Raw genomic sequence first — 24,811 nt, forward strand, 5'->3', positions numbered from 1 at the left:
TCAAGAGGTCAGGATGGGCCACTGTCCCCAAAAACCCTCATGGGCAGGGGAACACAAGGCTCTGTGATCCCCAAGGACCAGGGATCCTTCCAAACAGAGCCTCGCTCCTCTCTCCATCCCACACCTCCCCTGGCTCCCCACAGGTTTCCTCTGAGCCCACCCAGGATGGAGCTGACCTGGTCACAAACCCTGTCCCTGCTGCACGAGCTGGCAGGAGGAGGTGACAGCAGGAGGTGACAGCAGGAGGAGGTGGCAGGAGGAGGTGACCCACGGGTGACACCCATCTGAGGGTTTGGGAAGCCAACAGAGCCACCCCAAAAGCACCCACCCCGGTCAGGCCATGCGTGTGAGTCTGGGGTTGGCTTTGTCATGAGGGGGGGACATCCAGGAAGGGGCAGGGGGGACATCATGCTTTGGAGAAAGTGCTTGTAGACGACGAGGGGACGCCGGGGTTGGCGCCGGGCTCCTCCTGCCAGCGGTTCATGCAGCGCCGGCGCGCGTTCATGAAGAAGTTGCTGACGGTGTTGAGCTCCAGCCCCAGCTGCTGGGAGATGGTCATCTGCATCTCCTTGGACGGGCGCTTGTTCTCCTTGAAGATGGCGATCAGGGTGCGGCGCTGCAGGTCCGTGAAGACCAGGCGCTGCTTCTTGGGCTGCAGGCTGCGGTCCTTCTGCTGCTCCTGCTCCTTGCGTTTGCAGGCTGCAGGTGTGCAAAGAGACAACAGGGCTGTTAGCTGGGCTCCCCGCCCTGGCCCCGGGCTGCCTCCCCACACTCCTGTCCCACCGCTCCCTCCTCTTCCTCCCTCCTGAGCAAATGCTGAGAAGGGACAATGAGCTCTTGTGACACCGGTGTGACAAAAGCCTGGGGGGAGCCCAGGAAAACTCTCAGCATCTCCAGCTGACCCTGGGACTAGAGACTGAGCAAAGCTTTGGACAGCTCTGCTCCCAGAGACTGGGATTCATCCCTAAATTTTGGGGGTCATCCCTCCTCATCACCTCTGTGGATCTCCCTGGAGGACTCAGTGAGCTGGTGTGTCTTGGTCACACATCCAGCTGCCAGCTGGGAAATGCAGAAAAGAGCCAGGGACAGGGATATTATGGAAAGGTCACTCTGCAGCCTTAATCCCACAGTTTGGAAGGACTGATCATGGATCCACCTGCTCAGGGAAGGAGTTTTCCTGTCTGAGTCATTGGAGGCTCCAGGAAATTCTGTGTCCCCTGTGTGCCTTTGCTACCAGATCCCCTGGCACATTTGTCAGCAATGAATTAAAAGCTTTCCCTACAGGTTTGGCTTGAGCCAAAGGTCAGCACAGAGGGGCTGTCATGTGGGGAAGCCAGGAAAGCCCCCCTGACCCCAGCACACTGCATGAGGGCAGAGAGGGAAGTGAGTAAAATAAATAAAGATAGGAATTTTAATAGTGGGGATATCAAGCATGCTGTTGGTGGAAGAGGTGGGACAAGGGGACCTTTGCTATAAACTATAAATTAGAAAATGGTGGAGGTGGCTGGTCCAGTCCCTGCTCAAAGCAGGGCTCACCCTGGAGCTGTCAAGGTTTCATTTGGGTGCTTGTGGCTCAACTGCAGAACTGCAGTTCCTGCAGAACTGCAGGAACCCGAGATGCCACGGGTGAGGCAGGGCATGGATCTGACCCCACACAGCTGGGGACAAAGCATTTCCTCCTGGGAAGCTCATAAAAGAGAGAGCAAACTGTGGGCTAAGGACTTTCCAAAGGAAATGCTGCTCTAGCCCAGGGCAGCAGCACCTCTCAGCCTTTGGGGTTTCTTGATTCAGATCTGCTGGAGGATTTTGCAGGGAAGGCACAGGTCCCTTGAGACATTTGCTGTCTGGGTGACAGATTTCTCAGGCACTTGCAGGAGCCTCTTTGTCCTGGAGGGTCAAAGTTCAGCTCCCAAGCAGGGAGCCCAGAGGGGCTGGAGGCCAAGGCTGAGATGCTGCAGGGATGGGACAGGAATTCCCCTTGGACTAAAGCCCTTCCTGCCCTCCAAACACACCTCCACAGCCAAAGGGGAGGCAGTGAGTAGCCCAGCAGTACTGGGAGGGTGTTTGGAGTGATTTGTTCCTCACTGGACAACAAGCAATCTCCTCTACCTGCAGTTCCTCAGCTGCCTCCACTCCAAGCCCTCCTCACATCACCTGGAGCTGAGACAGAAGGATGATATCCACCCTTCCTCCCAGAGCTGGGCAAATCTGGAGCTCACTGAAGCAGACAATTTATCCAGCAGATTTAGCTCTGTGTCCCAGCTGCTGGGCTTGGTCCTGTCCCTGTGCTGGGAGCCACCAGCTCTGCTGCCACTGGGCAAGGGACGAGAGGCACAGAGCTGGACACGACCAACCACTCTCAGTCCAAATCAGCCACCCCTGGTAAACCAGTGGAGAACCTTCCCCTCCCCTTCTTCCCCCCAAAGCAGGTTTGGCTGCACACCACCATCCTTAGGGACAGAGGGACACTCTGAGTGATGCCAGGGGACCCTGTCCCAGGGGTACCTTACTCAAACAGGCAGCAGAGAATGTGGAAACCTACCCTATGACCATCAGATGCTTGCAAAAAGAACAAACAAAAAAAAACCTTTATGGAAAATTTGACTTTTTTATTTTTTCCCCAGACATGAATTATAAAAAAAAAAAAGACCCTCCCCAAACATCCCCCCAAGCCAAACAGCAAACAGAAAAATTCCCCCCACACTTGTGCCCCCTCCCCACACCCTCCCAGCATGTCCAGCTCCTGCTGTGTCCAGGGTGAGCTCCTCACACCCCATGCACAGGGCTTGGACAACACTTGGAATGTCTTCCATGTCCCCATGGGACCTGTGGATGTCACCCAGCTGTCACCCTGGCAATCCAGTTTGTCCTCTTGCTCTCCTGCTGGCACCCATTCCCCCCACAGTGCTGGACATCCAGCCCCAGGTTCAGCCTTCAGCTTCCCAACCTCCCATCCCTGTTTTAGGAGGGATTTTTACAGCCCAGTCTCCCATTAATAACTCTGAGCTCTGAGGCAAACACAACCATCAGGGCCTTGCTGGTGCCACTGTGCTGCTGCAGAAAAAGCAGTGCCACTGTCAGGCACAGGTGACATCCTGCTCCTCACCCACCCCTCCTGCTATTTTGGGTTATTTCCAGCCCGCGCTGCCGCCGGCGGCTCATCCCACATTTCCTGTGCTCGTTTGTTTATTTATTAATTTCCCTTTCTGCTGATGCAGCCCAACACCCTCTCCCCCAGCTCAATCTAATTACAACTCGGCACAGCAGCGATCGATGGGGAGCTGCTCGGCTCTATTTACGGCAGCCATCAAACCCTCCGTGCAGGATCTGCTTCCCATTCCCCATCCCCTGGGCGGTGCCTGACCCTGTCCCTGTCCCTGTCCCTGTCCCTGTCCCTGTCCCTGTCCCTGTCCCTGTCCCTGTCCCTGTCCCTGTCCCCGCGGGCAGCCAGGGCTGAGGGGCAGCCAGGAGCACGGCTCTGATCCCACCCATATCAGCTATTTCCTTTGTGCTTCAAAATCCCTTTTTTCCCCAAGATCCAAACAGCCCAACCTTGGTTAAATGCTGTTTTTCCATCATGTCTTTCCCGGGTCTCTGTGGCCTGTGGGGTTGGGGACATTTCCACCCCTGCCTCTGAATCGTGTCCTCAAAGGACAGGATTTATTGCTGGGCTTGTCCTGGGGCACAGAGGACCCTGGAGTGCAAGGACCAACCATGGATTGAGGTCTCCCATAGCTCTGTTGGTCAGTAAGGGGTTGGGCTCGCCCACAGTGGGGTCTCAACCCCTCAACCCCTCCCCAGCTCATTTCACACCCTCCAAACCCAACCAGGGAGCCCAGAAGTGCCAGGGAGGGGACACCAGACATGGGACGGGTTGAGCGCACAGATCCCTCCACACACCAGGCAGCAAACCCAAACAATCCCACCCCTAAGGCAGCTCTGATCTGGCTGCAGACAAAACCACAAGCAGCAGAGACAAGGAGGAACCTTGCAGGGAAAGCAGGAGAGAGCTCCAGGAGCAGAGGCATCCCACCTCCTCCCGGAGGGCTCTGCCTCCCGGGAGCCTCGTGTCACAGGGAGCGCGTTTTCCTTGACTTAACCTTGACAGCTCCGAGCAAAACATCTCCCAAATCATTTCAGAGGGGACATAATAGAGACAATCAAATGGCTGCTGCTCAGGAACTGCGATTATGCCTCGCAGCGTGAGCCCCGCGAAGCATTTAACTAATACCTGATGGCTTTGCAGGCTTCCACAGCCTGTTAGCCCCTGCTTTCTCTATTATACCCGCAAACCTCTGGTTTTCAGCCCCAGCGTGCTCTCCCTCTCCATTCACTTGCAATACAACCTGTAATTTTCTGCCCACTTTGCTTAAGTGCTGGTGATTTGTTGAAATCACAAAAGGCAGCCAGGGGCTTTCAGAGCCAGCACGGCGGCTGTAAGCAAGGCTGGGGGGGAGGAATCTGCACAAAACCCACGGGTTTCTCTCTTTTTCTCCTTGTCAAATCATCTCCCAGGGGTGGAAAGGGATCGAGGAGCATTTATGAGTTCAGAAGGAGGTGGAGGAAGGGATGGAGAGAGGGAACCTGGATGTGGTTGGCCAGGTGGGGACAGGTTTCCCTGGTGCAAAGGTGGGATGGGCTGATTCCATTGGTGGGCACAGGGCAAAGCTGGATTCTCTCTGTGCCTTCAAGATGGGCCCAGCCCCTGGGCTGCCTCAGTTTCCCCCTCTCCTTGAAGGGACAGAGGGATCTCAAAGGAGGCTGAAGCCAGGTGGGGGTTGGTGTCTTCTCCCAAGTAACAAATGACAGAAGGAAATGACCTTAAGTTGCACCAAGGGAAGTTTAGATTGGATATTAGGGAAAATTTCTTCATGGGAAAGGTTTCCCAGTGCTGGCACAGGATGCCCAGGGAAATGGTGGAGTCACCATCCCTGGAAGTGTTCAAAAAGTGTGTGGATGTGGCATTTGGGGACATGTTTTAGCAGGAACATGTGAATGGTGCTGTGTTGATGGCTGGACTTGATCTAAGAGGTCTTTTCCTGCCTTAACAATTCCACGGTTCTGTGATGTCTCTCCCTCTCTGAGAAGGGGGCTGGGTGTTACTGGTTCAGTCCTCACCTCACTGTTCTGGAAGGTTTTGGGAGCTTCAGCTCTGAGCAAACAGGGATGAGTCCAGAGCCTCACACAGGGTATAAATGAACCCCATGGCATCTTCTCCCCCAGAGCTGGAGCAGAGATCAGGGAGCTCTATCTGCAAACCAGAAATCCTTTGGTTTGCACAGTGGTGCTGGGACAACTCTGAGAGCTTGGTTTGACTTCTCTTTGCAGTGCAGGAAAAGAGGCCAAAGAGATTTGCCACAAATAGGGATCTCCAGCAGAAATTCAGATCTTCACCAGATGGAAGAACACAATGCTGACAGGACAGGCAGCAGTATAGAACAAAGGAAAATGCTCCAAAAAAACCCCTCAACTTTCTCAACCCATTTGGATCCAAACACAGATAAACAGGGGTGCACAGGGGATGTGGTGTCTCCCATGGAATGACAGGAGCAGAGCCTGCCCTGCAGTGCCCATTGCTGGGATCCCCCAGACTTCAGCAGCACATGATGAATAAATCCCTTTCTGGGCCCCAAGACTTGTGGTGAGCCACAGCATCTGAGCCACTCTAGTGAAATAAAAGCCAACAGAGGCTGCTCAGAGGCTGAGAGATGTGGCAGGAGCTGTGATGTGCCTGCAGAGCCTCCCAGCCCTGCTGGGCAGGGTTGACACAGCCCAGCCCGAGCTGCCAGCCCCACACGTGTCCCATGTCCCCGTGTCCCCGCCTGTGGGGCCAGGCTTCCCCGGGATTCTGCCGGACGAGGAGAGCCCCTGGTCATTGGTATGCAGCCAGCGCTGCAGGGGGAGCCGCTTCCCCGAGCCCAGCAAATTAAATCTCCCTCTGAAGGCTGCGAATGAGGAGATGAGCGAGATGAGACGAGATGAGACGAGATGAGATGAGACAAAGCGCTGCCGCCTGCACTTCCCTTCCCATCCCATCCCTTCCCACGCCGAGGTTTCGGTGGCTCGTGCTCGTCCCTGGGAGCAGCTCTGATCCAGCCAGACGGGGCTGCCAGCTCTGCCCACACTGAGCACCCCACACACTGCCCACAGCCTGGCATCTGGAGGGAAGGGTTTGGAAAGGGAAGCACAAGCTGTCCGTCCTCTGTTCAGTGAGGGTCCCATCTCTTCCTGATTTGGGAGCTGCCCCAACACACAGCAGAGCCCCCAGGACACCCCATTTCCTCTCCTGCCCTTCTCAGGCTTGGCCTGCTCTTCCATGGGTGGCATGTTCAGCTTTCCCAGCACTGAAGCAGACGAGTTTGTCTGGTTTGAGGGCGGATGAAGCCTTACAAAGGAGTTGTGGCTTGGCTCCATCCCTCCACATTTGCCCTGATTTTATTCTTGTGCTTTCCAGGTGAGCTGTTCTGGCCCTGGTGGAAGCCACCAAACCCCTCTCAGGGACACAGAAACAGTTCCACATGACTTTAAAAAAGGGAGTTTGTTGTTTGTTTGTTGTGAGTTGCAGCTCCTTTCTGCAGAGGTTTCCTTTCCCACTGGCTTTTGCAGACACCTTTATGAAGGCAGACCTGGTGCCCCCCTCTGCTCTCCCCATCATCCAGGGGAACTGGGATCAGCTCTGCTGGGAATTCGTTTCCTCACTCTTCCCCCATTTGCCCTATTTCCTCCCTTTCCATGCCTTTTTTTTGGACCAGGATCAGCTTCTTTTATTGTTCGGGTGGAGACCAGGGCCATGGGGAGCAGCTGCTGTGGTGAGGCAGGAGCCCTGGGAGTGCTCGCGGCTGCTCGGATCTCCTCACTGCTCTCCCGAGTCAGCACCACTTAGCGTGACGAGAGCAAATTGGTGCTAATGAAGTGCCGGAGTCAGGCAGCAGCGGCAGCGCCCGCAGGGATGGAGGGGATGAGGAGGGGGCGCGGCTGGAAAAGCTCCATCCCCTGAAATAAGTTTCCCTCGGAGTCAGCGCGACTTGCCCGTGCTCAGTGCCGGTGCAAGAGCCCCAGTTACAGATTCTGGGGGGGAAAGGGGAGTTTGGGGTTTGATTTGTGTCACAGCTGCAGGAGGGGCTGGTGCTGGGTCAGAAAGGGATTCAGGGATTTCCATCAGCCTGCTCCTGCTGGAGCTCTGAGCAGGGGCAAGGAGCAAGTTCAGTGTCAATGACACATCTTTCATCAGAGTGTGTGTTGGCCCTGAGCTGCTCTCAGAGTCCAGAGAGAGCCCAGAACCATCATCAGCCACAGAACATGTGCTGGAGAAAGGGAAAAAGCAGTGGAAGGGGAAAACCCCAAGAGTTTCCAGCATTTCCTGGTTAAATCTGATTCTGGGTACATTCACTGAGTGTGAGATTGGAAAGTCCCTTGGGCTTGGCTGAATCAACTCTCGGTGAGTTGCTGAGCTTCTTCCTCTGTGGTGCAGGCAAAACCAGGACAGTCTGTAATCCTCAGGTCTGCCCAAGGTCTGTGTCCCCAGCACCCTCTGAAGGTGGCCAGGATGATCTGCACAGGGACATTGGCTGCCCCTGAGCTCCAGGGAGATCCAGCCTGGAGCCTTTCCAAGGGCTGAGGCCCCACTCCAGGAGACCCCCAGACTTTCTGGACAGTTCCCAGCCCTCTGTCACCCCTTGTCACAGCCCAGCCCCAATGTGACCCCAAATCTCAGGTGTTCCCACTCCTGCCAGCACGGGAGGCAGGTGCCCATCCCTGAGCACAGCCTGGGAGATGAACTCATGGAGAGCAGCCCTGGGGAGAAGGATTTGGGGTGTTGGTGGGTGAGAGGCTCAAGCTGCCCCAGCCATGGGCACTGACCCAGAAACCCCCCTGTGCTGGGCTGAGCCCCCAGCGTGGGCAGCAGGGCAGGGGGGGATTCTGCCCCTCTGCCTGCTCAGGTGAGACCCCACCTGCAGAGCTGCCCCAGCCCTGGGCAGCAGCAGCAGGAGGACGTGGAGCTGCTGCAGCCAGTGCAGAGGAATCAGGGAGATGCTGCAAGGGCTGGAGCCCCTCTGCTCTGGGGACAGGCTGGCAGAGCTGGGGGTGCTCACCTGGAGAAAAGAAGGCTCCAGGGAGAGCTCAGAGCCCCTGGCAGGGCCTGAAGGGGCTCCAGGAGAGCTGGAGAGGGACTGGGGACAAGGCATGGAGGGACAGGACACAGGGAATGGCTGCCAGTGCCAGAGGGCAGGCCTGGATGGGATATTGGGCAGGAATTGTGCCCTGGGAGGGTGGGGAGCCCTGGCACAGGGTGCCCAGAGCAGTTGTGGCTGCCCCTGGATCCCTGGCAGTGTCCCAGGCCAGGCTGGACATTGGGGCTGGAGCAGCCTGGGACAGTGGGGGTGTCCCTGCCATGGCAGTGGTGGCACTGAGGGGCGTTGAGGTCCCGTCCAACCCAAACCGCTCTGGAATTCTGTGCCAGCGGCGGTGACAAACCCCGTTCTGCTGCTCGCTCAGCTGTGTCCCCCTCACCCCTCCGGCCCAGGGTGACACCGACCCCTCCCGGCCTGAGGGTGAGGAGGGGTCTCGCCCTCCCCCACCCCCCCTCCCCCGCCATTTCGGAGCGCTGGTCCGGCCCGCTCCCCCCGCAGCCGAGAATGGTTTATCCCACACCCCCCCCCTCCGCTCTGGGCCGTGCCCGCCGCAATGGCGCCCCCCTGCGGATGGCCGCGCGCACTCCCCCCCGGGGCGGCTCGGTGGTACAGCCCGCCACGCCCCCCCCCGCTGCCCGATGGACCGGCCCGGACTCCCCCCGCACTCAGCGCTATGGGTCGGTCCGGGCGCTCCGCGCACACGGGATGGAGCAGTCCACCCGCGCCCCGGGGGGGGGGACGGAATGGGAAAGCCCGGGTGACACGGGAATGGCGCTGCCCGGCCCGGGTGCGGGGCAGGAAAACTCCGTGTGCCTCCGTTGCTGCCAACACTGCCCATGCCTGCCCATGCCTGCCCCATCCCTGTCCATCTCTGCCCCATCACTGCCCCATCCCTGCCCCATCCCTGTCCATCAGTGTCCATCACTGCCCCGTCCCTGTCCATCTCTGCCCCATCACTGCCCCATCCCTGCCCCATCCGTGCCCCATCCCTGCCTCATCCCTGCCCCATCTCTGCCCCATCCCTGTCCATCTCTGCCCCATCCCTGTCCATCTCTGCCCCATCCCTATCCATCCTTGCTCCATAACTGCCCCACACATATGCGGCAGGGGGCAGGAAAACCACCCCAAAACCCCACACAACCCCCACCCCGAGCCCCACTGTGACCCCGTTGCCCCCGGGGTGTCCCCGGCCGTCCCCCCACGCTCGTGGGGCCGCTGTGGCGTGGCCGGCACTAAGCCAGTGACTCTTAATACACCGGCCCGGCGTTATTAGTTCAGCTCCCAAGGCATTTCCCGCAGTAATTGCACTGATCTGCCAGGGATTATGCGCTGCCACTGTAACGATGGATGATGTTTTAATTTGAGCTGGGCAACTCCGGGAGGGCAGGGCAGGACCGAGACCCCCTGAGAGCTGGGGAGGACGCAGAACCCTTTCAAAGTCCCAGCGTGGGGTGAAGGGGCTGCTCAGGGGAGTTTTAGGGTGAGGGGCAGCCGGAACCTGGACCCCGTGGTCCATCAAGCGATGCCCTGGCTGCGAGCTGAGCCAGCTCTACAGCAGGGTCCCAGCACTGGGACACCAGTGATCCCAGCTGGATGGGGTTCAGCTTCCCCTGCGTGCCTGGGGAGGGCTCTTCCCAACTCCCAAATCGCTGCTGGGGGGTGTGGTGAATAACCACTGTCCCTACCGGCTGCTGCTCCCGGCCCCATTCTGCTGGGAGGGAAACCCACGGGAAAAGGGCTCCAAAGACAGCAGAGAAACTCCCTCCTCAACGTTACCTTTAAAAATGACCCCCACCCCGCGCTGTTCCTTCTGGTAAAGCAGCAATTAATCACGGCAAGGATGGGATAGATTTGTAATCAGCTCCCCCCTCCTACCGCCCCTATTTCTCAGCCCTGGGTGTTTTTCCTGTACCAGCTCCGCTCCCCCGCCCCATTCCATGTGGGGATGGGGCCAGCGCAGCCCATTGATCCTGCCCGGTCGATTTTATTGAAACTCCCACGAGTGGCTTTAACTGCGTGTTGGATATTGCTGGCACATCACTTTGATGGCGACGTGACCGGCGGCAGCTCGCGGGCAGGTTTGCGGGGAGGGCTGCGGGAAGGGGGGATTCATCCCGAAAGAGCTGCCCCATTCCCTGCCCCAATCCCTGTCCCATTCCCTGCCCCAATCCCTGCTCTATTCCATCCCCCCGTCCTCTGCCCCATTCCCTGATCTATTCCATCCCCCTATCCTCTGCCCTTATTCCCAGCCCCAATCCCTGCCCCAGTCCCTGCCCCAATCCCTGCCCCATTCCCTGCTCTATTCCATCCCCCTATCCTCTGCCCCTATTCCCAGCCCCAATCCCTGCCCCATTCCCTGCCCCAATCCCTGCCCCATCCTCTGCCCCATTCCCTGCTCTATTCCATCTCCCCATCCTCTGCCCCTATCCCCTGCCCCTAGTCCCTGCTCCATTTGCTGCTCCCATTCCCTGCCCCTATGCTCTGCCCCTATTCCCAGCCCCATTCCCTGTCCCATTCCCTGATCTATTCCATCCCCCCATTCCCTGCCCCTATTCCCTGATCTATTCCATCCCCCCATTCCCTGCCCCTATTCCCTGATCTATTCCATCCCCCTTCCTCTGCCCCATTCCCTGCCCTTAGTCCCTGCTCCATTTGCTGCCCCCATTCCCTGCCCCTATTCACTGCCCCTGTTCCCTGCCCCTATTCCCTTCCCCTATTCCCTGCCCCTATCCTCTGCCCCTATTCCCTGCTCTATTCCATCCCTCTATCCTCTGCCCCTATTCCGTGCCCCATTCCCTACCCCTATCCTCTGCCCTTATTCCCTGTTCTATTCCATCCCCCTATCATCTGTCCGTATTCCCTGCCCCATCCTCTGCTCCCATTCCCTCCCCCTATTCTCTGCCCCTATTCTCTGCCCCACTCCCTTCCCCTATTCCCTGCCCCTATTCCCTTCCCCTGTTCCCTGAGCAGGAGCTGTCCGTCCCCAGGGCTTCCCCCCGAAGGTGGGACGGTGGAATGTGACAGCACAGCTCGGGGAAGGGGCTTGGGAATGCTTACAGGGAATGGTTTCCCTTGGAAAGTGTCTGGAAAAGGGATTTGGGTAAAATGGGTTGAGAAGGAAAGGAGAGAGTGAAGGGAGGGAAAGAGAACGGAGAGAAATGAGTCAAGGGGAAAGGGAATAAAGTGAAGGAAGAGAGAGAAAAAGAAGAGGAAAAGGAGAAGGGATGCAGAAGAAGAAGGAAAATGGGAAGAAAAATAAATAAGAAAAAAATAAAAGGAAAAATATAAGGAAAATAAAAAGAGAAAGATAGGAAAAGGGGAAAGAAAAAGGAAAAAGAGTAAGGGGAACAACTGAAAAGAGAGAACGATAAAAAGAGGGGAAAATGGAGAAAAAGGTAAAGAAGACAGAAAAAAAGAAAAAGAAAATAAGGAGGAGGAAGAGCAAAGGGAGGAGAGGAGGGAGTGAGGGGACCCGGGGGTGTCACAGCTCTGCCCGAGCCCAGAGCCCAGCAACCCTTGGTTCGCACCTCCCGTCCCCATGTCCATTCCTGCCCCTTTCCTCCGGTCCTTGCACAGCCGGCGACACTCCGGAGGGCTCTGCCAGGTGACAGTGACAGTGGCACTGCCGGGAGCCTCTGCTAGTGACACACCCGGGGGCTCTGCCAGGTGACACTGCCGAGGGCTCTATCAGGTGACAATGACAATGACACTGACCCTCCCACCAGCGGCACCCCCGGGGTACCCGAGCTGGGCTGCGACACCGGCTCCGGGAGCCCCGGAATGAATCGGTCACCCAGAGGAAGCACAAACCCTCCGCAAACACCCCGAAAATGTTCTGGGGTACGAGGCTGAGGGGGCCCCTGAGCCCCCCAATGCCCTAAATGTCCTCCCGGGGTCCCTTTTCCTAAGGAAGAAGAACCTGGCTCACCCCCACTGCGACGACCACCTCACCACGGTGACAAAAACCAGTGCAAATAAATAATCTGGGTTTTTCTTGGAGCTGTTAAGGCAGAGGAATCATCAGTTTGGGGTGAAAAGGTTGTTATGGGTTTGGGGAGATCGTTTCAAAATTTTTCCAAGAAAACCGAGCCGGTTTGGAACCATCTTTCCTCAAATAAATGCCTTGATTTTGATGATTGATATTTCAGTTTCTGTTTTCTGGCTGCCCGTGTGTGTGGGCAAGTGAGCAAGTGGCTTTGGGTGGTCCAGCAGGAGTCCAGGAGAGCTCCTCTGGAAATACCAGAGTACGGATTCACTGCCTTCCACCTGAGAAATGTCACCAAAATTCCGCAGTTTGGTCCCCTAAAGAGGATTAACGTCAGACATTGATCCAGGCATCCATTTCCAGAGGCCTTGGGGTGACTCTGAAGCCTGGCAGGGCAGTGCCACCATCCCCCCTCCCCTGCCAGTTGGGGGGCAGATGGGGAGGGGATCTCTTGGCATCGAGCATCACACTGCAGCCAAACTGCGCCAGGTGCTGCTCCATCCACAGAGGAAAACGCAGCGGAGATCCACCCCCCATCCCGGGCTGGAATTTATCCGGGGGGTGCCGCATCAGGATAAACAAGGGACCCTCGGAAAATGGGAAAAAATACGGAGCAGGGCCAGATCCATGGGAAAATCGCAGGGCTGGGATGCTGTCACCGCAATGGGAGCAGCTCCCCCGGAGCGCTGAGATCTCTGTCAGCCCCTGATGCTATCGCCCGTCAGCAGCTCCCGCTGCATTTGCAATTTTATCCCTAATGGAGAGACTTCGCTCATTACCTGCTCTTTATCGGCCGGGAGGAGCGTGGCTCCCGCCAAGGGAGCTCGTCCCCCGCCTAGAAGGCTCCGAGTTCCTCGGATTTCATAACCCGGCGCTGCCAGGGCTCTGCCCCACGCTGCCAAAGCACCCTCACCCCCCGCTGCCCGGGGAAACTGAGGCACGAGCTGGGTGGGGATGCACGTCCACGTCACGGCTCGTGTCGCTTCCACCTGGTGGCACTCGGTGCGGGGAGGCTTTGGGACATTTTCCAGTGGCCAAAGCCAGCCCTGCCATGGCCCTCGGCTTGCCCTGCCCGTGCTGGCACCGCTCTGGGGCTCCTCGGGCATCACCTTGGCAGATCGCAGCGGCCCGCGGTGTTTCCCCGGCTGTTGGTGCGTTTGGGGTTTTATAGGGTTATATTTGATATCCGGGCTGTGCCCTCAGAGCTGTGCTACACACCGAGACCCCTCGGCACACCCAGCCCTGCCAGCCCAAACATTTAGGGCTCCCTGGACTCATTGCTATAGCAGGAGAGCTCTGTTCTCCTCCAGCCTGCTTGGGACACCAGCAGCTCCCCTTGCTGCCTGATCCTGCTGAGCCCCGAGCCCAGCACAGCGGGGTTGGTACCCCTGGCCAAGGCAGCAGCAGCAGCAGCAGAAAAAACTGCAATTTGTTCAGTTTGCTCTTCCCTTTCTCTCTCTCTCTCTTTTTTTTTTTCCCCTCTCCTGTCAGGATGTCGGGATTTTCCTCCCTCGTCTGCAAGCAAGGAGAGCACAGCCAGTCCCAGACTTCCCACATCAGCCCCTGCTTTCCCCTCCTGCTCCATTCGGAGATTTTCCATTTCCTTGTCCCAGGCTGGGCAGAGCTGAGCCCCCCTCAGTCTGCCAGGGCTGACGATGTTTCCCAAATCCCAAAGTGAATCCCAGCAATCCAAGCAATCCGAGCAGCCCGCAGCCCTGCACACCACCCATGTGGGCAAGGCATTGACTTCACCACCTGGGAAACGTCTTGAATCCAACTTCTCCATAAAACATCAAACACCTTGAACCCAGGAATGGCTTTTAAATCACTTCTGAACTTCCTCTCCTTGCACTGCAGAAACCACCAGTGTTTACAGTATTGGTGCAGATTTCTAATGGAATATATATATATAATATATATTTTTCATTTTGTATATATATAAATTATATTTTTCATTATGTGTATATATATATATATATATGTACGTATATTTGATAAGTTATTAGGGTCATTCTTGAAATCTTACCCTTGTCCATAGAAATCTCTCTCGATTTTAATATTGGGTTTTTATTTTTAAAAACCCTGGTCCCTTCTTCCAGCACCAGAGAATCCACATTGCCTCTTTGCTTTGCTATTTTTTAACAACACCAAATGTTTTAAAAATCCATTTCTCCCGTCCAAGCCCGGCTTGTTTTATGTCTTGCTGGATACAGAGATCTCTCTCTGTATCATTCGAGGTATTAACGAGATTTTTGAATTTCCGTTAAATCAGCAAATTTTGCCACTCGGTGGCCTCAGTCCTGCACGGAGCCAGGATTAAACACACTCGGCTGCCAAAAGCTGCTGCTCGCCAGCCCCTCCCTGCCCCAGCACACTCTTGCATCACTCCCACCTGGCATCGCTTCTGGGTGAGGATGGGGATGGGATAGAGGGGAAAATTTCGGACTCCAACTTCCCATTTGGGCCGGTTTTCCAAACCAGGGGCTGCCCCAACCTCTCTGCGCTGCCCTTGGTGCTGTGCAGGAGGAGGGTCACGGCCAAATGCACATCCCGGGTGGATCAGATCATGTCCCAGGTTAATGGGACTCGTCCTGGGCTCTTCTGAGCCTCAGCTTCACGCTAAATTACAGCAATTTGGACAGCCCAGCTCAAATCCAAGAGAGAAGTTGGGCCAGAGCCACGCTGGGAACGTGGATATGGGGTGAGGGCAGATCAAAGCTGCCCAATGCCTCCATTCCTGCTCCACCTGCACTTTTCCAAAAACCTCAGGAAGCTCAGGAGACTCTTCCTCTGCAGCCAGAGGGGTGCTGGGGCTGCGAGGTGACGGGTCCAGTTCTGCCAGAGCCGGGATGCAGCAATTCCTGCAGGAAACACAGCCCATCCCAAGGCAGCAGCATCCCAGATTGCACCCCGAGGTCTGGAGCAGGATTTCCACACCCCCACCGAGCTGACAAGCCTCAGCTCTTTCAAACCATCCTCTGATGGGGTTTATTTCATTTTAAATCTGATTTTTGTGCTCGTGTTTCAAGTCAGCCTCACACTAGCAGCCCCCCCGTGGCCAGGAGGTTTCTGCAGGGATTTCTGTTCCTTGACACCCAGCTGATGCCCAGGGCAAGGTAGGACATTCCCAAGGCAGGGAAACAGGAGTCTGGGCCCTGCCTCTGCTCTTCTCCTGCCTTCACCATCCCTCTGCTTCCTCTGCTTTTTTAGCACCAAGGAAGCTGGATGGAAAATGCAGAGATGGGAGCACAGAGATTCCTCTTCAGCTCCTCAGCGGGGCACGGCTGCCTCTCCCAGAGCCACAGGCTCCCCGGCCCTGCAGCTGCCTCTGAGCAGAATGAGAAAATATTGGATTTGTTTTGTGAAAGGAAAAAAAAAATAAAAAAATAATAATAAAAAAAATCCAATATTCTGTCTGCGATCCCAGACTCCGTGCCTGGTTATGGCAGGAAAATGCTGTAAATCTCCCCTTTCCCCACCAGCTGGGAAAGAAAAACCCATTTTCTTTTAATATTCTTATTTTTCTCCTGGTCTAAGCCCCATCATTTTGCAGTCAGCTCTGCAATCTCTTTGTTGACCAGGGCTTAAACCTGCTCTCCCGGCTCCCCCGACCCCGGGAAGTCGCCTCGCACACCCTTCCCGGCAGCTCCCAGGCAGCGGCAATGAGATTTTAATAGATGTATTTTCAAATTAGTTCTGGGCCTTTCAAGACTTATCAGTTAAATGAGGTTTTTCAAATTGATTCAAAGGTCACTCCGAGAGTTTTCTCTTCTCTGTTATCTCTCCCTTATGGTTTCAGTGGCGATTGACAGGACAAGGAAAAAAATTATCACCCCCGTGTTGTACACCCAGAAGAAGATAAACCCAACAAAAACCCACCCAAAACGTGACCCCAAAATAAAAGGAGGCACCAAGACAAGCTCCAGGTGTGGCCCGCGGGGCTGGGGCGATTTGCAGAGCCCGTGGGGGATTTCGGGAGCAGAATTTGGGGGGGACAGAACCCCCGAGAGGCGGGTGGGTGGCAGCCGGCACCCCGCGAGAGGGGAGGTTGTTTCCTGGGGGTGGGGGGAAGGAACCCCATTTAATGTTTAACCTGCGGGAGGTTTATTGGCCCCTTCTGACGCTCAGATTAGGAGCAAACAGAAAAACAGCCGCGGGCGGAGCGAGGCGGCCCCGCCGCGCTGATAAGGAGGCGGCGTGGTGCGGGCGCGGTGCGGAGGGTGCGGGGAGCTGCGGGACGGGGGGCTCGGGCACCGAGGGACACGAGGAGCTGCGGGACACCGAGCAGGGAGAGGAACCGAGCGCGCAGCCGGAGACGCCGGCGGGAGGCTCCGCACCAGCGGAGAAAAGTCGCCTCTAATTCACGGAATCCCAGAACGGGTTGGATGGGAAAAGATCTTAAAGCTCATCTCGTTCCAACTCTACTTATGAGCTAAAAATAAAAAAAAATTAGCAAGCAAAAATAGTAATTTAAGAAAAAAAAAAAAGGCAATTCAAGTTAAAAATTACAACCCAAAACAAAACAAACCTAAAAAACAACAACAAAAAATCCCAAACAAACAGAAAAAAACCCCAACAAAACAAAAAAGAAATCCGCACTATTTTGGGTTTGGCTTTTTGATTTCTTTTCTTTTTTTTTTTTCACCCCAATGTGGACAAAGCTTTGCTTCCTTTCCCGAATCTTTTTCCTATTCCCTGGGTGGGCAGCTCTCCCGGCCGGGAGGAGCCGCTGTGAGCCGGGAACCCCAAACTCTCCTTTTCGTCCATTTTAAATTTTTTTTTTTTTTTACAAAACCCATTCGTTCCCAGTCCTCCAAAACTCCCCGCGGCTGCGGCACCTTTTTGCCGTCGCCTGCGGCCACGCGCGGATCGAAAGCAGCGGAACCGTCCGCGCTTTTCCGCCGCTCTCCCGGGCCGGGGCCGCCCGGAGCTGTCCCGGTGCTCGGTGGCCGCGGGCCGGGAGGAGCCGTCGTTGGGCCAAAGTAATTTGAAAAAGGCTGAAATTAAAACAAAACTAGTGAAAAAAAAAAATTATGTATATATGTATTTCCCGAGGTTTTATTCAGCGCCATCTTGTCCCTTTTTCTGTCACGTCTGTGTATTAATTCACGGTATTAATTAGTGACATTAATTATTAGTGGTGTCAGAGCTCTCGGGCATTTGCCTTGGCCCAGCCCCGCGGTCGCGCTCGCAGTTTCGAGGTGTTTTGGGGGTTTGTGTTGAATAACGACGCGTCGTGCTGCGGCGGGGACATGTTCGGGGAAGGGATTCATAGGAAGAGAGGAAGAATTAAAAAAGAAAGGAAAAGAAAGGAAGGAAGGAAAAGAAAGGAAGAAAGGAAAAGAAGAAAGGAAAAAAGAAAGAAAAAGAAAGGAAGGGGGAAATGGAGAAAAGAAATAAAAGAAAGAGAGAAAGAGAGAATGAGAGAAAACGAAAGAAAACGAACAAAACCAAGTTAAAACAAAAATATTAAAATACAGAACGAAAAATCGGGGCTGGGGGGAAAGGGGTGGAAGTGCTAATAAGAAAATAAAACGAAAGGTTGGAGAAGGAATGTAAAAACAGGAGGAACTGTCCAGATCCGAGGGCTGCCCAGGCCCCCGGCCCCACCGGGCCAGCCGCACCCCACCCGCGGGGGGAATTCCACGCACAGCGGGGGAAAACCACGGGAGGAGGGAACCCCCGAGCGCCCCTTCGAGTTAGACACGAGGGAAGAGAGCGAGCGGGGAGCGCCGTGTCGCAAAAGGGACACAACGGTGTTGTCGCCCTGCCGAGAAATAACCAGGAGCGAATTTCCCTGTCCTGAGTGTGGGAATAAGTCCGTGCTGGGGAGGGGGCTCGCACCCAGAGCTACGCCAGGGACACGCGGGGTGGGAAGGAGCCCACTGCCCTCCGCGGACACGCGGGGGAGCGCAGGAACGCACCCGCCCCACATCATCCATCCCTCGGGGAAGGAGGCGATGCCTTTTCCGCCCCCAGGGCTTGAGGGACCTGGGTTTGGCGGGTGGGGGTCAGACCCCTGCAGAGTCCCCCAAAAGTGCCACCGTGGGGTCTCTCCATCACCCACGGGACCTCGCAGGCCTCGTGGGGCGGTCACAGAGTTTGAGGAGATGAATCTGGAGTGGGCCGGGGTCTGCGGCTTGGGGTCGCAGAGATGAATGGCCCGAGGGGACGGGCTGGGCACCGCCAGATGCTGCCCAGATGTTGCTCCGTGGGACCCCTCCTCTTTTGCGGAGCCCTTTGGGTCAAGCGGGGCCGGAGGGAGCCCGGAGCGGCCGGAGCTGCAGCCCCCTCATCTCCCAGCTGAATAATTAATGGTTCATCTGCGGAGGGGGCGGCGGGACGGGGGGAACTGGGGTGGAAAGAGGAGAAAAGCAGCGGGTGCCATTTCTAGGGGCTCGGCGTGGTCATCGATCCGCGACTCACTGAGTCGGACTAATCCATCAGATGGACTCCTGTGGGCGGCCCCGGACCGGGACCGGGACCAGGACTAGGACTAGGATCAAAAAAAGGAACATTAGGGAAAAAAAAAAAAAGAAAAAAAAAAGGAAAAAAAATATTAATAGCAACAGGATCAAGCAACGGGACCAAGACCAGGAATAGGAATAGGAATAGGAATAGGAATAGGAATAGGAATAGGAATAGGAATAGGAATAGGAATAGGAGCAGAACGAGGAATAGGAATAGAACCATGAGAGAACCAGGAATAGGATCAGAACCAGTACCAGTCCTTGCCCCGGGCCGTGCCACACGTCGAACATTTTTTTTTTTTTCGTTTTACCGGGAAGGAAATATTCCTTTCGCTGCCCAGGTCCCTTCCCTGCTTGCCAGGGGAGAAGGCTGCGATCACCCGGACCCCTCCAGGCTCCCAGCCCAGCGCAGCCGCGAAGAACGAGCGGATTCAACCCGAGGCCTCGGCTGGGCCGGGCTGGGGATTCACCTGCATCGACCGGGGGGCTCGGGCCCGCCCCCTCCCCTGCGTGACCCCTTCCCCCAGACCCGCAGTTCGGGGCTGCAGGGCCGGGGCTGAGCCCGGGGGGCTGGGGCGGACCCCAGGGCCGGGCCCGGGCGGGCGAGAGGGCGGCGGGAGCGAAACGAAAGCGGGAGGCAGCGGGGCTCGGGGCAGGAACAAAGCGGCAGCAGCGGAGGGACAGCTCGGCCGAACCCCTCGCGAGCCGCGTGGGGCGGCTCCGACCCGCGTGGGGAGCAACACGGGCGGATTCGTGACGGGAGGCTGGGCTGGTGGTTGGTGGCTTTTTTCCTGTTTCACAGACAGCAAATGAACAAACCCCGTTCCCCGGAAATCTGAGGGGTTAATTCCTGTAAATAATGGGACATGGCGGCCCTGGCGCCGAGGGAAACGGCGCCGGGGAAGAAAAATCATTTTGGGGTGAACAAACCTCCCACGGCGGCACGAGGAGCAAAGAGGTGACAGCGGGGACAGGGACACTCCGAGCAGGGTCGGGGACAGAGATCCCTGACCCGGGCCGGGACAAGGACCTCTCGAAGTGGGGTTCTCCCTGAGCTTCCCACGGCTGCGACTGCCTTTTTACCATCACCATCACGGTTATTTTTAATTATTATTACTAATAGTATTTTAAAATTATTCATTATTATTTCCAGTTCTGGCGAGGCAGAAGCCCGAGCCCGGTGCTCAATTAGCCCAAACAACGGGGGCATTAAACGGCCGATCGCGGCAGTGTTTAAATCTTTATTTACCAGAACCTTGTAAAGCCAGGAACAATTTGCATTCTATTAACTGCTTTTCAATAGGGCATCGACTGGAACTAAAAGATGCCACTACCCTGCCCTAATTAAAGAGCAACTGAATTACACTAAATACATATGAACGCTGCTCTTCCCCATAAATAACGGCGGGTCCTCGTCGCTGGCTTTGCCCGTTCCCACGGGGAGCTCGAATTTCTTAAAAAATAAATTAAAAATCGCTAACGTGTGTTCTGTTGGCCACGGCTCGGCCCCGCGGAGCCAAGAGCTCCGGTCGTTTCCGGGGGGAGCGGCTCCGTGCCGGGGCTGGCGTGGAGCGCCGGGCACGTCCCCGCTGGCCGCTGTCCCCTCTGTCCCACCCTCCGGCACTTTCCCTCGCGACCCCCGCACAGAAACCTCGCGTTTCTCCAGCAAAGGCCGGCCCGAGACCGCGAGACCTCGGGGAACGGCGCTGCGGGACCAAAATCCAACCGGGAACCGGAGACACGGGGCAGGCGGGGCTCGCTCCTTCTGCCCGGGGCAGCCGGTGCCCGGAGGGAGCGGCCCGGAGATTCCCCCGAGCGCGTCCCCGGTACCGACAGGCGGCGGCTGAAGAGACGGCGGAGGAGTTCCAATGTACCGCCGGTGTCACGGGGCCGGTTCGGCGGCACCGAGAGGGAAATCCCCGGGGCAGGCGGACGGGCGGCGGCGAACCGGCTCTCTCCACCCGCGATCCCGTATCTCTCGTGGGCAGCAGCAGGCCCCGGGAGGCGGGAGGTCGCCTTAGGCATAACTCACCTTAATATGCATCCCTTCCCTTTGGTTACAAACTGGGTCGGTAACAGCGCCGGAGCCCGGCCCCAGTTCGCGATGGCAACCCCGGAACCGCCGAGGTTCCCTCGCGTGTTCGCGGCACCCCCTGACCCACCCGCCCGGAGGCGCGGGGCGGGCGACCCGAGCCGAGCCGTGCCGTGTCCTACCTGCCAGTCTGAGCGCCGACATCCTCTGAAATTCCGGCTCCTGCAACCATTTCCACATCCTGCGGAAAGTCTCCCGGCCGGACTTGAGCTTACTCCAGGGCTTGGGGTTCCGCAGCAGGTCCGAGAGGGTCCCCTGGGAGCGGCACAAGATCCTCTGCGCGAAGATGGCCTGTGGGATGCTGTACCGCTTCAGCTCGGCCGTGATCCGCTGAGCCACCTCCTTGGTGTTGATCTCCTCCACCTGGCCGGAGCCGCCGGGCTGGGAGCCGGGGCCGGGCGCCGGGCGCTCCCGCTCGCCCAGCAGCGAGGCTCCGGGCTGCCCGTGCGGGTGCCCGTGCGGGTGCATCCCGTTGAGCGGCGGCATCATGGCCGAGCTGGGCGCCGCCAGCCCCCGCGCCAGGTGCTCCTCGCCCCGGGACAGCATCGCGGCGTGCGAGTCGAAGCCGTTGGGCGAGAGCATCTTCTCGTTGGGCAAGTGGCCGGCGGGGCCGTAGGGGGCCAGCGGCTGCTGGGCGTTGTGGAGGCTGCCCAGCCCGTTGGGCAGCGGCGATAGGGGCTGCCCCATGGCCGGCATGTCCTTGGGGTAGTGGCTGTAGAGGTTGCCCATGGAGGCCAAGCTCCGCTCGTCGCGCATGAGGGTGAAGCTGCCGCTGACGTTGCCGGCCAGGCGCTGGTGTGGGTGGTGGTGGTGGTGGTGGTGATGCGGGTGGTGGAACTTCTCCGAGACGGTGGAGATGGGGGGCAGGTGCTGCAGGGGAGTCAGCGTGGTGTAGGTGCTGCTCAGGCTCATGCCGGAGGGCGACTCGCAGGACATGCTCATGGCGGGGTGCAGCGGGGCTCCCAGGCTGTGCTCGCCGCGGTAGTCGCCCCCCTCCAGGATGGAGGCCATGCCCGAGACCATAGCGGGCCGGCCGTGCGGCACCAGGTTGCGGTGCGAGCTCTGCCGCCCGTGCGCGGGGCTCAGCAGCTCGGCGGGCTGCGAGTGCGGGACGCCGTGCAGGCTGCCCAGGTTCTCCATCGCCAGCTCCATGGTGGCCGCCGGGCTCTGCCGCTGCCTCGCCCGCTCGCTCGCTGCCTTCCTCCCCCACCCCCCCGCCGCCGCCGCCGCCGCCGCCGCCTCCTCCTCCTCCTCCTCCTCCACCGCCGCCCCCCCTTCCCGCGCCGGCTGCCCGGATTAATTCAGACTCCGCGCCCGGGGATCGATGTCCGCGCCCCGCGGTCAGGCCGGCATGGTGCGCCCGCCGCCCGCCCTGCTGGGCGCGGGGCTGGGGGCGCGGGGCTGCGCGGGGTGTGCGCGGGGCGCGGGCTCGGTGCGGGGCGGCTGCGGAGCCTCGGCCGCCGGCTCCCGGCTCCCGGCAGCCTCGCTCTGGCCCGGCCGTGACGTCAGCGCCGCCCCGCCCCCCGCCGGACCGAGCCGCCCCCCCGCACCTCTCCCGGTGCCGCCGGCGGCGGGGAGCCGGGACCCGGAGCCAGACCCCCGGCGGGGTCACCTTCCCCCCGCCCGCGGTGACACCGCCGCCCCGGGCTGACCCCTGTCACCCTCCCCGGACCGGGTGTCACGCCCTCCCCGCCGCACCCGGTACCCAGAGCGCGTCCGGCAGCGCTGCAGGTGCCGAGTGCCCACCTGCGCCTCCGCACATCTGGCTGTGCCAGGAGCGCAGGCCACTCCCTGTACGCACATCTGACTGTGCCAACCACTTCTGGATGTGCCTGTTCCCAGTGTCCCCAGCCTCCCGCTGCCCCCCGTTCTCCACCCCGTGCCCTTCCCAAGGGCCTGGTTGTCCCCGTCTACCCCAAATATCCCGTCCCCGCACCCCCGTGTTTCCCCACGCCTGTCCCCATTACCACTTTTCCCCTGCCCCTCGGCGGGCGCTGCCTCGGGGATGGGGAGGCCGCCTTGGCACGGGGAGGGGAGGTGACAGGGACACGCTTGGGGCGACACACGGTGCTGCAGGGCGCTGAACAGCAGTGATGCAGTAGGGAAAAAAGGAAGGAAAGAGGGAAAAGGAAAAAATAAATGGAAATTCAAAATTGAAAGCGCAAAGGGAAAATGGAAAATGAAATGGAAAAATGGCGAATGGAAAGAGAAAATCGAAAGGGAAAAGGGAAATGGAATGGTAAAGGAAAGGAGGGTGAGGAAGACTGGCTGAAGAGCCAACATGAGCCGGTTCTAGGCCACCGGCGGGGCTGGTCTCCGTGTCTTTCCAGACATGTTTTCAGCTGCCCCCGGCCCCGTTATCCCGAGCTCGGCTCCCCGGGCAATTCTGGCCTTTCCCGGCCGCGTCCGCTGATCCAGGTCGGCACGTGCCGGTTTCCCAAGCTTTATTGAACAGACCGAAAAAATGAAAATAAAATCCATAGCTTCCTGCGGGTGGGGCCCCGCGTGGGCTGCTCAGTTCCCTTCGGGCTCCAGGCGCCTTCCACAGCCGAGGGACGTCTGGGAGGACCTGGGATCTGCGGTGCGGGGTGGCAGCGGCGGGACAGCAGGGCCCGGCCCTTCCCGGGGGCTGTTCGAGGTGCCCCACTCGGCACCCGCCTCCTGAGCGAGTAATTCAGCCAAATTTCACATCACGTCTAAATTCAGTGTTTTTAACACAAGCCATCTCCAGCCATCCCATCCCATCCGTTCCATCCATCGCATCCCATCCATCCCACAGTTTTCTATCCCATTTGACACCCACCCCGGGAAGTCAATTAAGTGCCCAGTTCATTAAAATAAAGCCTCGCAAATTCCCGGGACGTCAGAGCAAGGGCAGATGATGAACAAGGTGGGGGTGGGGGGTCTCCCCTCAGCCCCTTTTCTGCCCCTTACACTTTTCAGCCACTGGAACCGAGATCTGGAAGGACCCTGGTCCCTCCCTTGGCCTCCCCTCGGTTTATGCTTGCCAGGAGAGCCCACGGGCCGTGAGCGGGACCCCCGAAACAGAGGGAACCACGTCCCGCGGGCTCTGCCGGGGATGCGAAGGGCCCGATACGCAGCTGGGCGGGAGGAGCTTTCAGGCAGGCAACAGGAGCCGGAGCCGGGCAGGGATGGACAGGGTGGTCTGGAGTCCACCAGAGATGAGCGAGGGGGGGCCGAAGTGGAGGTGCCAGGGGTGAGCAGGAATCCCCAGAGCCGGACAGGAATGGACAGAGTTCCCCAGAGCCAGACAGGAGTGGGCAGAGAGGCCCGGAGCCGGACAGGGATGGCAGAGGAAGGCTCAGAGCCGGGCAGAGATGGGCAGAGGAAGGCTCAGAGCCGGGCAGAGATGGGCAGAGAAAGGCTCAGAGCCGGGCAGGGATGGGCAGAGGAAGGCTCAGAGCCGGGCAGAGATGGGCAGAGGAAGGCTCGGAGCCGGGCAGGGATGGGCAGAGGAAGGCTCAGAGCCGGGCAGAGATGGGCAGAGGAAGGCTCGGAGCCGGGCAGGGATGGCAGGGAGCTTGGAGCCGAGCAGGGATGGCAGGGGGCCTGGAGTCGGGCAGCGCCAGAAGGTGCTGAACGGGGGTGTCGAGGTGACCGGCGAGGAGGAGGTGAGGAACAAACCAGGGATGAAGCAAGCGCGTCTGGAAGGGTTTCATTGAGTGTAATAATGGCGATAGCGCATCGACCGCTCATCGATAGATCTATCCCTGCAGCTGCCGTCCCGCACCGCGGCCCCGTGCCAGCCTCCGGTGCTCCCCCATCCCCAGCACCGCCGGGCCCGCAGCACCGGGAGCCCCCCGGGACGGGCGCTGGCTCTGCCCTCCGCCGAGCTTCTCACCGAGCAAACAGCAAAAAAGAGAGAGACTTTTTAGTAATTAGTGCGACATAATTGAGTAATGCGGTCGCCCCGCGCCCCCCTCCTGCCCCCCCCAGCCCTTCCCCGATCGATGCAATATCATTAGGGCGAGAGGCACCGAGACACGCGGGGCCGGGGCGCGGGGAGGCGGCGGGAGCTCCCCGGGCCGCCGTGCGGGGTCCGGCCCCGGGCCGAGCCGCTTGGTCCGTGCGAGCCGCGGGGTTCGCTGCCTGCGCGGCGGCGCCGGCCCGG

At 58.4% G+C, this 24,811-nt stretch overlaps 1 protein-coding gene across 1 annotated transcript; it reads right to left on the bottom strand.

The window, feature by feature from the left end:
* Positions 1 to 405: 405 nt before the first annotated feature.
* Positions 406 to 21,905, bottom strand: ONECUT3 (one cut homeobox 3). Its single transcript, XM_079328584.1, has 2 exons — positions 20,802 to 21,905; positions 406 to 699 (listed from the first exon to the last, which is right to left on the bottom strand). The coding sequence occupies exons 1-2, from the start codon at positions 21,829 to 21,831 to the stop codon at positions 407 to 409; spliced, it is 1,323 nt and encodes a 440-aa protein (XP_079184710.1). The 5' UTR covers positions 21,832 to 21,905; the 3' UTR covers position 406.
* Positions 21,906 to 24,811: the final 2,906 nt, after the last annotated feature.

The sequence above is a fragment of the Erithacus rubecula genome (assembly GCF_903797595.1).
Source record: "Erithacus rubecula genome assembly, chromosome: 28".
NCBI lineage: Eukaryota > Metazoa > Chordata > Aves > Passeriformes > Muscicapidae > Erithacus > Erithacus rubecula.

Excerpts from the sequence above, each read along its gene's own strand:
- ONECUT3 (XM_079328584.1), bottom strand. The coding sequence starts at position 21,831 with ATGGAGCTGGCGATGGAGAACCTGGGCAGCCTGCACGGCGTCCCGCAC. Across the intron at positions 700-20,801 it reads GTCGGCGCTCAGACTGGCAG|CCTGCAAACGCAAGGAGCAG; the intron begins GTAGGACACGGC and ends GCACACCTGCAG.